This window comes from Mytilus edulis, chromosome 14 (assembly GCF_963676685.1).
Source record: "Mytilus edulis chromosome 14, xbMytEdul2.2, whole genome shotgun sequence".
NCBI lineage: Eukaryota > Metazoa > Mollusca > Bivalvia > Mytilida > Mytilidae > Mytilus > Mytilus edulis.
The window spans coordinates 66,809,421-66,827,475 of record NC_092357.1 but is presented as its reverse complement, the minus strand read 5'-3'; the positions used below and the strand labels follow the sequence as shown (position 1 = coordinate 66,827,475).

At 33.2% G+C, this 18,055-nt stretch overlaps 2 protein-coding genes across 2 annotated transcripts in view; both read left to right on the top strand.

The window, feature by feature from the left end:
- The window catches only part of LOC139503200 (uncharacterized), a 36,066-nt gene extending 21,445 nt beyond the window's left edge, over positions 1 to 14,621 (top strand). Inside the window, exon 10 of the mRNA XM_071292944.1 lies at positions 14,245 to 14,621. Coding sequence (XP_071149045.1) covers positions 14,245 to 14,504 — 260 coding nt within the window. The 3' untranslated portion in view covers positions 14,505 to 14,621. The remainder of the gene's footprint in view (positions 1 to 14,244) is intronic.
- Positions 5,458 to 13,783, top strand: LOC139503290 (vitelline envelope sperm lysin receptor-like). Its single transcript, XM_071293051.1, has 9 exons — positions 5,458 to 5,559; positions 7,303 to 7,349; positions 8,952 to 8,994; positions 9,761 to 9,972; positions 10,633 to 10,790; positions 11,740 to 11,891; positions 12,358 to 12,439; positions 12,634 to 12,811; positions 13,697 to 13,783. Exons 2-9 carry the CDS (start codon positions 7,311 to 7,313, stop codon positions 13,781 to 13,783), a joined length of 951 nt encoding a protein of 316 aa, XP_071149152.1. The 5' UTR covers positions 5,458 to 5,559; positions 7,303 to 7,310.
- Positions 14,622 to 18,055: the final 3,434 nt, after the last annotated feature.

Genomic DNA, 18,055 nt, shown 5'->3' with positions numbered 1-18,055 from the left:
CTTAATATTCCCTTAACAACACGTTTAGCTGATTTTACAGAGTTATCTCCCTGTGTTAGGTACCTACTTAATTGTGCTTCGGAATATGCACTTTATTTCTTAGTTTGGTCTATCAGATACAAAAGGCAATATGGGCCACTCACTACCTTCGGTATATCGATAAATAAACTCATATATTTCAGGATTACAATTTTGTACGCTACTAGACGCGCGTTTCTTTCGTCTACTCAAGTCTCATCAGTGACGCACAAATAAAAAAAGTTATGAAGGGCAAATTAAGTTGGACATTAAAGTGCATTGAGGACTCAGAATTTCGAAAGGTTATGTGAAATACAGCGAAAGAATAAGCAAAATATAGAGGCATTTCATGAATTGAATAATTGTAAGGTGCACATGTCTGTTAGGCGGATTTCATTTGACCATGACTTCATTTTCCCTCTTCTATTTGTCAATATTAAGTTTTTATGGTTTCTACTGTTCATTAGATACTAAATTGTGTATGACTTTGACCTCAGCAGAGCTATAGAAAACAGTACATTAAGGTATAATACTGTCCGATTCCCTCTGAGTGTGTTTCACAACAGAAACCCCTTCTGTCATGTATTACAACCCGTATCTAAATGTTAAGGCCACGTGCGGCAGGATAGTAAGAGCACCTGCATACCTGTTAATATGCGTCAGGATAGGGTTTATAGAATAAATAATCAAGAGTCAAAATTACAGAAAAATGGGCCAAAATTTAAATAAAGAAAACAGTTGACAAACAACAATTCAAATAAGAATAATGGGTTGCTTATTTGAAAAATATAAAGAATACTCCAAACTTACTCGAAAAATTCCGTAATACTTAATGAATGGCTATTATTTATTTTGAAGTTATTGACCCATAAAATTAATTTTGACTCTTCACATTGAATAATCATTATAAATAAATTTCTATCAAAAATAAGGCTCAAAGAACTTTTTATATTCTTTATATTAACAATAACAACGTACACACATGTTGGCGTATGAATACACAACGTTAGAGTGGGCGTGTTGCCATTAAAATTGACAACATTGATAATAAAACTAATACTTTTAACCAATCAGAAGACAGTGAATACACCAAATTTATTTATATGTACATAAGAGGTATGTTTGTTTTCATATTGCGAAAACAAAATAATTTGGATTATCAAAATATGCATCAAATATTTGCCGATGGATTTTAAAAGTGAAACAAATATACCTGTGCATTTGTATCATGAATGAAACTCATTAAGGCAGCAACCATTTGATTTTCTGGGGGAAAGGGGGGGGGGGGGGGCTATGGATTTTTTCCTCGGACAAACTTTTTTTTTTCGCATTCGGCGAAAAACAATCAATTTTTTTGGCGACAAGTCGAAAACAATTTTTTTCTTTCAATTTTAGCATTACAAATAGTGGCAGCTGAGGGTCAAACAAACAATTTTTTTCCTCAGGGTCAAATACAAATTATTTTTTTCTCCAAAAAACTGGAAACAAACTTTTTTTTCCAAAAAAAATCCATAGCCCCCCCCCCCCCCCCCCCCCCGCCCAGAAAATCAAATGGTTGCTGCCTAAATACTCCACTGGACATTAAAAATGAAACAAAAACATATAAATGTTTTACCACAAATAAACCTCATGAAATATTTGCCGCTTGACGTTAACCAAACAATTGATAAATAAAGCTGCAGCTATATGAAATTAGTGTCCAGCATACAGTATGCAGTTATTGAAACTATAACTATAGGACGTACTATGCAATGGTAGTAGCACTCTTCCTCTTTTATTTTTGGAAAGAAACAAATTGCCTTACAGTGCTTGAATCCATTCGTCTCAACTCGGCCGATTCCGTACCCTCATCAGAGAGTAGCGGATTCTACCGAGGATTGCCGAATGTGTTTGAATCATCAACAAGGCTGTATAAATTGTATTTGGAATTCTACACCATCTTGTAACACTGCTTTCAATTTATAAGCAAAAACAAGTATAATAGCTTATGCGTATATACTGACAAAAAATTTCAGATATATTATATTGAGGTAAAACTATACACCCGATGGTATGTTTGTTTTTTATTCATAGCACCATCCCGTCATGGGCTTAGTTCAGTTTCAGGAGCTTAATGCACCAGGGCGGACTAGGTGGTGTTCAGACGCTCCCCTTAAATGTAATCTACATAGAGGGAGCATTCAACAGTTGATTTCAACAATGTTTAAGGCCAAACAAAAAAGTATGTATGTTTACTGTTACGTGCTGAAAAATAGGTTAGGTGGGTAGGCAAGGATTTTTATTTTATTCTTTTTTTTTTTTTCAATTAAGTCTATGGGAGCAACCTTGTGACTTTAACAGTGCTTAATCAAAAACGGTCATTTTTTTCAGTGTAGAGGATAAAAATTCGGGTAGGTATGGGTACAGTAAACACACATACTTTTTTGCTTGGCCTAAACTGAATATTACAACCGGTACAAGACGATCTCATCCCGCAAAACTTAAGATAATAGTCCATTTGCGAACTACCGATTTGATTCTGTTATTACACAATTTTTAAACAAATTACTTCCATTTGTCAATCGTATACTGGATTTATACCTGACAAAATTGTCTAGTGTATGATGTATCGTCGGTTTTAAAAAGGATTTGCGCTATCGTCAATTTGAGAATATACTCTTTTCGCTATAAAAACATTCTGAACTGTTGTGCCGTAAGGACGTGATATTTTTCTTTGGTGTGTACAATTGAAAATGACTTCTTTCAAGGCCTACACTCGGTCCGAAAATAGCGTTATTTCCGCTTTACTCACATGTCTTTCCAAAGTCAACGTTCCTCTTCCAAATGGTACAGCATTATCATATTTTTTATACCTAAAAGTAAACGAAAATGGAAGGAATACTCGAAGAACAACATATTAGGTATGTTACCCGTCTACACGAAAAATACAAGATTTTTTTTTCGGAAGTTTGCGGAAAACTGATGGACTTAACTAAATAAAAACCGATAAGCTAGTATCTATAACTAAATTTCTGAGATGCTTTAAATATTTTTTTACACGAAAATACGCAAACATATATACATAAAAAAAGAAAGATATAATTTAAAAAGAAAATAATTGTATAGGAAATTTCTGATTGAAAGATAAAGAATAATGTCCTACAATTGTGAAACTTTCAAGTCAAATAGACAAAATGATCGTTCTGTTTTAAAACGAATTTATTAATAAAGAAACCTTCTTTTTTTCTTAATTTTGTTGCAAGAAATCGGATTTTTTTTTTAATCTCAGAATATGAATATTTAAATATAGTGAAATATTTTTCAGATGCTTGGATAACATTTTGAATGGACAGAACATAATTTTATTAATAATGAATAAATTTATTTTATTAAAGTGTCACGTTTTGATCTTACACAATAGTAAAATATTTACATAAGTACAATCACATAAAAAAAAGATCAACACCCAGCCTAAAAAGACTTGTGAGACACTGTTATATGCATATAAAACAGCTCAATCACACAATGTAAAAATAGAAATAATATATAAAAAAACTTGCAAACCTGATAAATTAAACGGACTAATAAAAATTAGATTTTAAAGAAATGTAAGAATGTTAAATACACCTAGTTTAAAAATTGCGTCTAACGACTAAAACTGTGACAAAATTATGGGTAAAACTGCGATAAGAATAAAATATTTCTATATATTATAATTTAGAATTAATAAAAGTCATAGAAAAAAGAAAAGTAAATTGAATCATCAGTATATTTAAACCACTTTCAACAAATTAATAAAACATCTTCATTCAATACATTTATTTTCATTGCCAAAGGGTAGCTTGTTTGAATCTAACCAACTCAACACAAACAAAGTTGTGTGGCGCTAATACGCTTAGGAAGCTACCATTTGATTTTCCTGGGGGGAGGGGGGGGGGGGGGGGGGGCAAGGATGAAATTTGAAAAAAATAGACAGGACAGGAGTTTTGAGTTAAAAAAAAAAAAAAAGGCAGGATGAGCAACTTGGTAAAAAAAAAAGGCAGGATGACAATTTGTGTAAAAAAAAGTCAGGATAAACTAGTAAAAAAAAAGGCAGGACCGAATAGAGTAAAAAATTAAAAAGGCAGGACAGGGATTACAACTAAAAAAAAAGCAGGACAAAATTTTTAATCCTAGCCTCCCCCATAAAAATCAAATGGTAGCTCCCTTACGTAGATGTAATTTATTTACTTAATAACTAACGAATTAATTTACTATGACGAGATAACTTTTTAGAAATGATGTCCAAAATGAAATTGGCCTGTTTAATTCACTGAACGGATCATCATTTTAAAATTGTGAAAGGTAAAATTAATGGAACAAATTTTTCTTTAGATACTTTTTTCATTTATCAAACGGATTCCAAGAATAAAAGCCCATGCTTTTTTTATATTGTACTAAACAAAAAAAATTTTAAATAAAAAAAAAAGGTGTGACTTTAACGGTGTTTTTAGTGGACTTTAGTGGAACTTGGTATTGTGAACTTAAACGGCGTTTTACTGTGGACTTCAGCGGAGGTCGTTTTGTGGACTTTAGCGGAGGTCATTTTGTGGACTTTAGCGGAAAATTTTTAACGGTGCCACAAGCGTGCATTTCATTGATAAACTGACGAAGACGATGCTCCAATGTTAGGGGCAACCATTAAATTCAAGGTAGTGAGGCAAAGTTTTTTGTCTGGGTCAGAAAAAAACATCGTACTGAAAAAGCGTTAAAAAGTTCGATCATTTTTTATTGCGTAATACAATTTTGTAACGGTAATTGTGTCCGTTTTTTCGCAAAGGTTTGCGTTTTGTTACAAACTTTTAAGGTTTACGTAATTCTGCAAACTTAAGGCTTGCGTTTTTTGCGCAAAGGTTTGCGTTATAACACAAAACATAAGAAATTGCATAACGAAAAATTGCATGGCGCTAATACATTTTGTAATACGCTTTCGTAGATTTTTTTTTAATTAATCCACTTTTTGAAATACAAGGCAGCACAAAGTTTCAATTTAGAAATAAATAGGATATTCCTGTACCATATGTACCAAGTGAGGAATATTTCAGTTGTTTTCCATTCGTTTTCCGTGATTGGGCTTTTTATTTTTTCGATTTGTTAAAGGATTTTCTGTTTAGAATTTAATTTCATTGAAGTTCGATATATTTTCTTTTTTCATGGCAAAAATAAGCATTGTTTAGGAGGGGTTCACCCCGACAAGCCCCGCCTGCATCCGCGCCCCTGTTAACATGTTACTTGATATTGCCGAGTTTTTCTTTTTTGTTTGTTTGCAATAAATAATAATAATTATTGTTAAAAAGGAAAAAAACATGACAAAGTGATTTTTTAAATTTTATATTTCGTTTTTGGTTTAACTGTCTCGGTTGCCTCAAGGGAAGTTATTTTGATAATAGAAATATATCGAACGATACAATTACTTTCCCGCCGCTCGTGGACCTCAAGGTTAAGGTAGCCGGTAGCACTATAAAAGACGAGGGTTGCCTGTTGTATCTCGCACTATTCAGAAGGAGCAGTATCAGAATTAACGTAAGTACAAATAAAGATAAAAAAAAAAAAGAATTAACGTAAGTACATTTCAACTGTCCATTTTTTTTGTTTTGGAAAAGATTTAACTAATACGAATTACGTATGACGTCAATTTTGTTATTCGAACAATATTTTAATATAGTACTGTAATTTTTTGTAATGCAAAATAAACAAACACACGAGTTTCTTTTATACGGTCCACTCATTTAGTCAGTTACCATGTCTATTGTCCATTTAAATAATATACTACTCACAACATGTATTGTATCATGGGAGCTTCTCAAACATATTTGGCTACTTAAGTGTATTTTGGCACCTTCTGCAGGTATGAAAAAAATAGCAAAATTCAGAAGTTTATTGGGTTTCGGAAACATTACAGCGAGTTAAAACTTTGGTTGGATTACTTTCTTTGTTTGAACAAAATGTAACCTAAGCCTTGTAATAAAGATTGACATTGACATCTTTAAACAATATAATTTTATTTAAGAATTGAATGCTTCTTTTTGTAAATTTATTGGGGTGTAAAAGCGTTGACCGAAGTACATTTTGTATGAAGCGCGGAAGCGCTTCATTCTAAAAATGTACGCACGGTCAACGCTTTTACAACCCTATAAAGTTACAAAAAGAAGCATTCAATACTTATAATTACATTTTTTAGCTATGATCACGAAAACACGAATTTTATATATTTTATTATTTAATTCACCTGTGCACTTTATTGTTGGAGCACGTGTTACCATGAATGAAAAGTTGTATTGAGCATTACAACTGCTTACGGAATAACACGTGATGTGCAGTTAGCCAATCAGAATAAAATATTATAATGAAACATACATCTAATGTAATTATATATGCATATTTAAACCTGTATACTATGTCATGATTTGATTGAACGTTATCCCAATTACAATTGTACAATATACAAACAAAGCAAGCAGGCTAACCAAAGCCTTGCTCTACAAGTTTTAAGAAATTAGCTGTAAATGCTTTTTAATTTAATTATCTTGTTCCTGCCATGCCTTAACTTTATCAGGTGCACAAGTTTGTCTGTACTCTAAGTAAAATGTGTGGTGTAACTGCGGCCATATTTATGTTCATAATATTAGCCAAAATGTTATGGGAAACCTGTTATGATATGACCATATGGTGACTTATAGTTGTTAATTTCTGTGTTATTTTGGTCTCTTGTGGAGAGTTGTCTCATTGGCAATCATACCACTGACATCTACTTTTTATACTTACCAATAAACACCACATAATCTAGACCCTCTGGTATTGTCGTCTGCGATAGAACTCCGATTCGTTTTTTTCAATTTTCATGTCGTAAGGGTTGGCGATTTAAAACATAACTATCTAATTTCTAATCTGTCCTGACCCCATAGAACTCGTGCACGTTTGCTTGCAAAAACACTCATATTTTCCATTGAAATTTTTAAAGGCAAAGGCTATATATAAAGAATATAAACGTGTTTAAGGAGGGAAAAAAACGTCACTTTTCATACTTTGTCCTTTGTGCATTAAGTTACACTGAATATTATTACGAGTAGGAGAGTCAATTAGAACTCTCCATCCAAGTCACAATTTGTAGAAGAAAACAAACAAACTATAGTTCAAAGTACGGTCTTCAACACGGAGCATTTACTCACACGGATTCGGAATCAACAAGCTATGAAGAGCCCCAGAATGACTAGTGTAAAACCATTCAAACGGGAAAACCAATTTGTTCGCCTATTTCTATTACAGACTCAACAATGTTCGTTTTACAGTTATTGGCTTGTCTACTGCTAACAGTAAGTTGATAATATCATATTGTAGATTCATTATTTTTCGTTGGATACCAATTTTCGTGGATTTCGTGGATTTCGTGGGAACAGTTGAAATTTTCTATAGGCTTGTATGCATACTTCAGCAATACCACGAAATTAAATATCCGCGAACATGTAAGTTTTCCTCAATCCCCGAAAGTTGGTATTCACGAAAATAAATAAATCCACAGTAGTTAGATTGTGTGTCTGTCTGTCTGTTTGTCTGTCACTTTTTTTTTTTTTTTTTTTACAGCAAAACGACTTGATTGTGTTGGTAAAGGTAATATCTTTGGTTAGCTTGCTTTTTAGCTGAACCGTGAAGTCACTATTAAGTTTGGTATACTACCCTCCTTTAGTCGAGTAGACTAGTCCGACAGATACATACATGTAACCAATCGATCCGTCTGTAAGAAGTAACAAGCGAGCAAGTTATTAGCTAACCAAATATAGTGCCTTTCAAATTCCCTACACACTCCAAAGTCATGATTTGCTGTAAGGCCAACTAAAAAAAATGTATTTCCTTAATTCCCTATACCCTCCCTATTTTTTTTAGCTAAAAAGTGTGTTTAGTCACTGTGAAAGTCAGAATGTCATTCTTATAGACTCTATGTAAAACAAAAAGAAAATTAAAAAAACAAACTACCTATCCTTTTTTTCAAAAGGTAATAGGAAACTTTTTTATTTTTTTTTACCTAATCATTGATCTATACATATGTGCCTTAACTGTATTTATTTGACAATGATTTCAAAATTATATTCATAGAGACGCTTTACCATGCTGAACTAAAAATTCTAGCTTCTGAAGAACATCTATATATATAAAAAAAATTCAAGGCAACTATCTCTAGAGTCATTTTGTTTTAAAATTTCATAAACATGCATGCAAGTTTTAACTTTTACCCAAAGGAAGTATTTTTTCCCATGCTTTGTCGGAACTCGCAATGACATTTTATTTAAGCTCTATCGGGACGATAAAATCAATTATAATTGCAAAACTAGGATGCATTTTATCAAAATAAAAACAATTAAATTTTATTTCAAAAACTTAGAATAATCGGGATACGAGATAACTTAAAAGGAAACCTGAAATACCAGAATAACAAACTGGTCAGCAACGAGCCAATCATGTATTTAACTTAATTAATACATTGCTTTCTACTTTTATACAGTTTAAAAGATTGCATAAAAGGAAGAGCAAAAATGTGGCCTCTTAAGGGGATAGACCTTGGTTCAGGGAGAACTCTTTAAATCATCAGTACGTTTGTAAAAGTCAAGTTCATCAATGTATTTTAAGCATTTACCTGAAACAGATTGAAAATAATCTATGTAACCTAGAAGCTTAGAATATATTTTTGAAAATGGTTGACACAAACGTACTGATGATTTTAAGAGTTATTTCCCTTAAGAAGGATAGTCTTTTACTACAGTTTCAATCTCATGATATGAAATGTACTATAGAGGAATCTAAAATTAATGGTCTTCTAACACTGACTTTTACTTAATACAGGTGTTCATTTAAACAGGTTTGACTGTATATATTGTCGTGTTTACAAACTCGGTAAATTCATAATGTGTCTATATTTTTAGGTTGCTGTCAGATCTTCTGTACCGACAGGCTACATTTTGGATGGTAAGTAATATATATTCACGTCAGAATTTTAAAAATATGATTTAAATTTGATTATTATTTACCATACTATCAAGTTTAAAAAATACAAGTTGGAAACGGCACAATTTTGAACTAGAATACGCTTTCATATGCGGATTAATGCACGATTTTTGGAAGAACAATCGAGAGCTAAAAGATGCCAATAGACTTTTCAAAGTCGTTAATAAACTTGCAACGTCATGGCAAAGTTGAAGAGTTGTTTTGTTTTGTTTTATCATATTATTTTTTCGTTCACATGCATCAGTCCGTTTTTCTCGTTTGAATCGCACAATATAAGGGAGCTACCATTTGATATTTATGGGGGGGCTAGGATGAAATTTGAAAAAAATAGGCAGGACAGGAGTTTTGAGTTAAAAAAAAAAGGCAGGATGAGCAACTTGGTAAAAAAAAAGGCAGGATGATAATTTGTGTAAAAAAAGTCAGGATAACTAGTAAAAAAAAAGGCAGGACCGAATAGAGTAAAAAATAAAAAGGCAGGACAGATTACAACTAAAAAAAAAGCAGGACAAAATTTTTCATATAACCGTTTGCTCGTGCATTTTAATTTATTTCTAAATTCTATAATCAACGGATACTTTTGGGTTTAGCTTGTATGATGTTATTGAATGATTGAACAAACATTCATACAAAAAAAAGCAAGCAAGCCAACCAAAACTTTAAACTAGTACATACATTAAGAAAACAGCTGTAATACTGTATCGCTTTTTTTTTTTTTTTTTTTTTATAGTTTCACAATTTTGTGGCCAGATCTCTACCAGTGCTGACTATTCTGGAAAAGGAGCTAACGTGACCATTAAATCTGATCTATACGTCCAAGCACAGATCAAGTGTCGGCAAGGTCTCGTCACACTCAACCCAATTAATGAAACCAATACTGAAACCACCCTCAATCTGTGTTACACCAACGATACGGAAAACGACTGTCCATGTGAATTCAATGTAAGTAGACTTCTTGGACAGTTGCTTTTTCATACATTTTTCTTTAACTATCATACTTTGACACTTTCCCCATTTCCTTTCTCAATTATATTGTTTAAACAAAATTTTGTAAAGGGGTCGAATAAAATATGGTTTTTACTTACTAGAGATTTTTTTTTATTTTACCTTTTATTTTTCATCGGCTGTAGGAAGAAATTCACACTAAAACGGTGCTAATTGAAAAAATTATCAAAACGTCTTAAAATTTATACCAGGCTATTCCTAAGCTTAAATTATAGGATCGATAGGGAATAAGACAAGCATGTTTTTATATTTGGACTATCTTGCAATATATTTTATTGGATATATTTCTTATGGTTTTGTTTGTGAAATGTATTTTGTGTATAAATACATCTTTTATTCATATAATTTGCCACTAACTTAATTGTTATTAGAATTTATATGACAATTTGTAAAATATACGACTGAATGAATGCATATTTGAGGAAAGCAATGTTGGTAGTAAAGTCTCGTGCTAAACCTCGCAACTTTGGTGCAAGAAGGATTATCCTATTTACCTAATATAAGCTTCACACTAGACTACAGATTCACCACTGCATTATCTCACTACATAGATATAGGAAGATGTAGTATGATACCATTTACTTTATTTTTTACCAGACACCAGCAAACGGGTCCAATTTCTACTCGGCCGAATTGCAAGTCTTCTGGGGATTTAACAACGGCACATTAATGAATGAATATGAAACCTACACAATTTCCTGCATTTCCGAAGGAAATAAAACTGAAACTATGGCGTCGAAGACTATAGTCGAAGAGTAAGTCTAGATTTATTTACGTACACATATGAGGCCCTTCATGGGTGTGTTCAAGTAATCTCGTAATCAGAAATGTTTTGCCAATATGATTACGTGCAAATATGAGGCCCCTCATGGGCGTGTTCAAGTAATCTCGTAATCAGAAATGTTTTGCCAATATGATTACCTACAAATATGAGGCCCCCTCATGGGCGTGTTCAAGTAATCTCGTAATCAGAATTGTTTTGCCAATATGATTACGTACAGATCTGAGGCCCCTCATGGGTGTGTCCAAGTAATTTCGTAATAAGAAATGTTTTGCCAATATGATCACATAATCATTTATTATTTTTTTCAACAAGAAATTCAAATTCAAATCTCGAGATCATCTGTTCAAATTATCATGAAATATTTGGTTTGGTAATCAAATAATCATTAAAAATCGCCAAGTAATCGTATCATCCAAACCCCAATAAAGAGACTCTACTGTTTATCGTTGAAATAGCGCATTATTGAAAAGTGAAGTGCATGGACACGTTATAAATGAAGCTCAAATGAACGACACGCTTGGAATTTTTGTAAAATTAAATTGTGGTTACTTAAGTAAAACCTTTTAGTATAACTCTCATTTGTTATTCTCATTTGTTTTATACCAGCTTTATTCTTATTTGTTATTCCAGTTTCATTCTCATTTGTCATTATTATCATTTGTCATTATTATCATTTGTCATTATTATCATTTGTTATTCTTCTCATTTGTTATTCTTCTCATTTGTCATTCTCATGTCATTATTCTCATCTGTCATAATTCTCATTTATTATTCTCATTTGTCAGTGGTTCCATTTGTTATTATTCTCATTTGTCATTATTCTCATTTGTCATTATTCTCATTTGTCATTATTCTCATTTGTCATTATTCTCATTTGTTATTATTCTCATTTGTTATTATTCTCATTTGTTATTTTCCAGCTATATTCCCGTAGACAAACAGTTGGTTAAATCTCTCGGCCATGATTATGCAGGAAGTGCAACATTTGAATTGATTGACATTCTTGGTGTAGCCATTGGTGATACAGTTGCCATGTCGAAAAAAGTTAGGTTGTTGTTAACTGTCACGACCGGTAAGACCTGTAACATAAGTAAACCTAAATATCATAAAGACCACGGACGTCATTCAGCGAGTTGGACAAGCTTCTTGAGACCAAATGCCCTATATAACAATACCAAGAATAAATGTTAACATTGTTCCAAAATGGTTTCTATTTTCTATAATGTATTTTAGGATAAGCAAAAATTCTGAATTGATTGTCAAATAAAAATATCAAGAGTTTTTGATAGTTTTTTTTTAATTTATTTTGTTTTGTTATAGATTATAATTCCGTAAGTAATAACATTTTGGACATATAAATGTTTGTTGTTTCTCATAACTTTTTTTGAGTTCTTTTGTATTGGGCATCCATCATCGCGTTTTTCAAAAGCCCAAGGGATGCATAAATATGTAATAAAATTACCTGGGAACATTTCATAAAAAATAAATAATGATTAGAATTGTAATTTGTAAGACTGTTCTAACTTTCTATTTTACAGCTGACTACGAAGGCGTGATTCCATACGATTGCAGGGCTGTCAGTTATGATCGTGGCACTAGCTACCGATTTCTTCAAGCTGGGTAGGTGTTTAAAATTCATTTTAGAAATTTAAGAAATGTTGGGATTCCAGATCCAACCATAAATAATTTTAAGTGTTGCTTTTGGAAATTTCTACATGTATACAAATCAATAAAAATCTTATTTCAAACTACTTGTAACTTCTAAGGGAAGCAATTCCGTCACATACTTAACAAATCTTTTTAATTTTTTTTAGATGTGGAGATGGAACAATCATTCCAAAAAATGTAGGTTTCACAACCAAAACTCTTGGAGGTAACAAAAAAACCGCCACCAGTCCATTCTTTAAAGTATTCAAGTTATTGGAAACTACACAAAGTGGTGGAATCTCTTACGAATGTTCATTTACAGTTTGCAACGCCACCTGTGACGGGGTAAGATATGAAGAATTGTTCACTTAACTGCTTTTGCACGTGACCATTTCAGTTCTTAGTTGGTTATTGCATGTATATGCAACGCAATAATTTGCATTGAATGCAGGCATTTATTTACAGCCCATGGCAGTGAGTGAGTGTGTAGGTAAAGGTTATATCTCTGGTTGGTTGCTTGCTAGCTGAACCTTGGTTAGATTAGGTCAACTACCTTCCTTTAAGAGTAGACTAGTCGGACAGAGAACCAATATATCTGTCTATTGGACTAGGCAACTTCGAAAAATAGGGAAAAGTATACCTGACCTAATAATGTCTTCACTGTTCAGCAAAGCAAGCAACCAAAGATATTACGTTTACCTTCACTCAAATGCAATCTGCTGTAAGAATTTAAAAGTTTCTTTTTATGCCCCACCTACGATAGTAGAGAGGCATTATGTTTTCTGGTCTGTGCCTCTGTTCGTTCGTCCGTCCGTCTGTGCGTCCGAAGAATGCATTTCTTACATTATTTCAAATCGATACTTTTTTAAATATTTAAAGACTGCTCTTAAAATTATTTACGCAGATAAATTTTCCTCCTGCAGTCTAGAATACAATATACTCGAAGAATACTTTTCGATTTTCTTAAAATGTACTTTTCAGCATTTTTGCTAAAGTTTCCTTTTGTATTCCTTGATTACCGGGTCTTTTAAAGATTACAAACCAGGAAATGCATTGATTTTGGTGTACCGAAGTTTTAAGTAGGAAGGGGGGGGGGGAAGAGGAGGAGAACACTTCCTAAATTTTCAAAACGAACTAGTTCCAAGAAATATAATGGAGATGATAAATTTAATTTAATTGATTTTTATACGAACAAGATTTTTTTCTGATAGATTTGAATTTCTTTTACAGTCATCATGTGCCTTGAGGAATAAGAGATCAGTTGATTCCTTCGGTAAGTGTTATCTTATCTTGGGGTTCGTGTTGTTTATTCTTTAGTGTTCTATGTTGTGTCGTGTGTGCTTTTGTTTGTTTGTCTTTTTCATTTTTAGCCATGACGTTGTCAGTTTGATTTCTATTTATGAGTTTGACTGTCCCTTTGGCATCTTTCGTCCCTCTTTTATCACATTGCATTTGTGATTCAGTAAATAAATGACAATCGCACATTTTACTTAAAGAAGCAGATCATGGAGAAATTAATATTCAATGGGGTTAAATATGAAGCAAAGTTATAGTAAACTCGCCTTTTTATTTTCGGGGATGCCCTACTAACAATGTTAATCACAACACGTGTACAGTAATATCGTGTATATAGATATTTAAGAGAATTGCTAAATCTAATGCTTTCTGGTCTTATTAGCTTTTATAAATTGTTTTTTTTTTGCTGATAGATATGTTATTGAATTTTTTTTAGAATTGTCCCCTTTATATAATAATTATTCGAAACTATGTTTTTACAGCTGAGATAGAGCAAGAGAAAGTGATGACACCATTATACCATATTCAACGCCTAGAAGATCGTGTGGAAGATCGTCTAGACCAATCACGACAGGAACTAAGCGACCTGAAAATGGATACTCGTCTGAAGATTGCTTCCCTTGAAATCGTCGGTATCGGAGCTGTTGCGTTGTTATCACTTGTAATCGCCACATATTCCTGTATCAGAGTGGAACAGAAACGCCAACGTGAAAGAGTGAGCATAAAGGCGTCATCTGCATAATGTGATTGCACTTTTTGTTATTCTTTGTTAACATTTAATTGTTACATTGTTTTTTTCTTTGTTCAACATTAATTGTTACAATGATCGATTCTTCTGAATAAAATATGGTGCATTTTAGATTATTTTTTCATGACTTAAGACCAATCTTGGTCGTCAGTTTTTAGCTCACCTGGTCTAAAAGGCCAAGTGAGCTTTTCTCATCACTTGGCGTCCGGCGTCCGTCGTCGTCCGTCGTCGTCGTTAACTTTTACAAAAATCTTCTCCTCTGAAACTGCATCATCATTGGGGTATCTAGTTTAAAAAATGTGTCCGGTGACCCGGCCAACCATCCAAGATGGCTGCCATGGCTAAAAATAGAACATAGGGGTAAAATGCAGTTTTTGGCTTATAACTCAAAAACCAAAGCATTTAGAGCAAATCTGACACAGTAGAATTGTTAAACAGGTGAATATCTATCTGCCCTGAAATTTTCAAATAAATCGGATAACCCGTTGTTGGGTTGCTGCCCCTGAATTCGTAATTTTAAGGAAATTTTGCTGTTTTTGGTCATTATCTTGAATATTATTATAGATAGAGATAAAGAGTAAACAGCAATAATGTTCAGCAAAGTAAGATTTACAAATAAGTCAACATGACTGAAATGGTCAGTTGACCCCTTTAGGAGTTATTGCCCTTTATAGTCAATTTTTAACCATTTTTCATAAATCTTAGTAATATTTTACAAAAATCTTCTCCTGAAACTACTGGGCCAAATTAATCCAAACTTGGCCACAATCATCTTTTGGGTTTGAAGTTTGAAAAATGTGTCCGGTGACCCGGCCATCAAACCAAGATGGCCGCCATGGCTAAAAATAGAACATGGGGTAAAATGCAGTTTTTGGCTTATAACTCAAAACCCAAAGCATTTAGAGCAAATCTGACATGGGTAAAATTGTTTATCAGTTCAAGATCTATCTGCCCTGAAATTTTCAGATGAATCGGACAACCCTTTGTTGGGTTGCTGGCCCTGAATTAGTAATTTTAAGGAAATTTTGCTGTTTTTGGTTATTATCTTGAATACTATTATAGATAGATAAACAGTAAACAGCAATTATTATAATGTTCAGCAAAGTAAGATTTACAAATAAGTCAAAATGACTGAAATGGTCAGTTGACCCCTTTATGAGTTATTGCCCTTTATAGTCAATTTTTAACCATTTTTCGTAAATCTTGGTAATCTTTTACAAAAATCTTCTCCTCTGAAACTACTGGGCCAAATTAATCCAAACTTGGCCACAATCATTTTTTTGGTTAGTAGTTTGAAAAATGTGTCCGATGACCCCGCCATCCAACCAAGATGGCCGCCACGGCTAAAAATAGAACATGGGGTAAAATGCAGTTTTTGGCTTATAACTCAAAACCCAAAGCATTTAGAGCAAATCTGTCATGGGGTAAAATTGTTTATCAGGTCAACATTTATCTGCTCTGAAATTTTTAGATGAATCGGACAACCCGTTGTTGGGTTGCTGACCCTGAATTGTTAGTTTTAAGGAAATTTTGCTGTTTTTGGTCATTATCTTGAATATTATTATTGATAGAGATAAACTGTAAACAACAATAATGTTCAGCAAAGTAAGATTTACAAATAAGTCAACATTACCGAAATGGTCAATTGACCCCCTTAGGAGTTATTGTTCTTTATAGTAAATTTTTAACAATTTTCATAAAATTTGTAAATTTTTACTAACATTTTCCACTGAAACTACTGGGCCAAGTTCATTATAGATAGAGATAATTTTTAGCAGCAAGAATGTTCAGTAAAGTAAGATGTACAAACACATCACCATCACCAAAACACAATTTTGTCATGAATCCATCTGCTTCCTTTAATATTCACATAGACCAAGGTTAGCGACACAGGCTCTTTAGAGCCTCTAGTTTTGGTTTTCGGTTAAGCCAGGTTTCACTATTATTAATATGAAGTGGTCTGATTAGTTTTCTTCACTCCATTATATAAGGTCAAAAGCTTGTTTCCAGTCTTTTAACACTAACGTTTTAAAGTGCATTTGTAGAAAATTATCCGTAAAATGTTCATCTCGCAATTGCCAATGAAAATAGTTATAAGAAGAGGTGGTGAGAGACAACTTTCCAAGTCACAATTTGTGAAAGTACTAGTACACCACTATATGTCAAAGTACGGTCTTCAACACCATAGCTTTCAAAGTTGGCTCTGCCTTGCACGGAACAACACGTTATAAAGGGCCCCTGCCCAAAATGAAAACCACCTATCTTTTCTATATAAAAACGAACGCTTGTAAACCACATCAAACGACAATTGCTGAACATCCGATTCCTGACTTGGGACGGGTACAAACAAAAACAGCAGGTTTAATCGTTTTAAGACGTGCTTCTAGCATTATCTTCTTTAATTGTTAGAAATGCTATATTGATATTTCCTTGGGAGTATTCTCCAGAAATGCAATTTATAAGTTTCTCGAAAAGCAACCATTCTTATCTTTTATACGCAATGGACCATAAATCAACATGTTGAATATGTTACGGACAAAAAACTAATCCTGATTCTACAAGACAAAAAAGAAAATATGTCGTCAAACTGCAAGTACTCCTACAAAGATCTTATTAACCGAGCACGTGGGCTTGCAATTTTGGTCATGCTGAGAAATTTACAAAAACGACTGATGCAGGCACGTTAAGGTGTAACATTCCCTATATAAGTCATTGTTAAAATAGAATATAACTTGAACATGATGGATACATGTAACACGATGTACATGTTGTACCTCTTAGGGAGCTACCATTTGATTTTTTATTGGGTAAGGTGGGGGGGGGGGGGCTAGGATGAAAAATTTTGTCATGCATTTTTTTTTAGCTTTAATCTCTGTCCTGCCTTTTTATTTTCCACTCTGTTCGGTCCTGCATTTTTTTTTTAGTTTATCCTGACTTTTTTTTACCTAAATTGTCGTCCTGACTTTTTTTTTTTTGCAAGTGTCTCATCCTGCCTTTTTTTTTTACTCAAAACTCCTGTCCTGCCTATTTTTTCAAATTTCATCCCAGCCCCCCCCCCCCCCCCCCCCCCCCCCCCCCCCCCCCCCATAAAAATCAAATGGTAGCTCCCTTATATATGATTAAAACTTTGTATGCTAGACGCGCGTTCCGTCTACTGCAGTCTCATCAGTGACGCTCGAATAAAAAAAAAGTTTGAAAAAGGTCAAATGAAGAAGAACGTACATGCCTGGAAGGTGTACACGTCTGTAACAAAAAAGTTGGAAAAAGGTCAAATGAAGTAGGACGTACATGCATGTAAGGTGTACACGTCTTTAAGGCGGGTTTCCTTTCACCATGACCTCAATTTAACTTTTTTTGGTTTATTTGTCAATATTAAGTTTTCATAGTTTCGACTGTTCATTACATACTACATTGAATACAGTCACAACATATCGGCTGTGTTTAAGTGTATAGAATGAATAGTTTTAAATGTACATATCTCTCTGGCAGGGTTCAGATGACCCTCGCCTCTTTTCATTGTTCATGGATCAATTTTTCAACTTTTG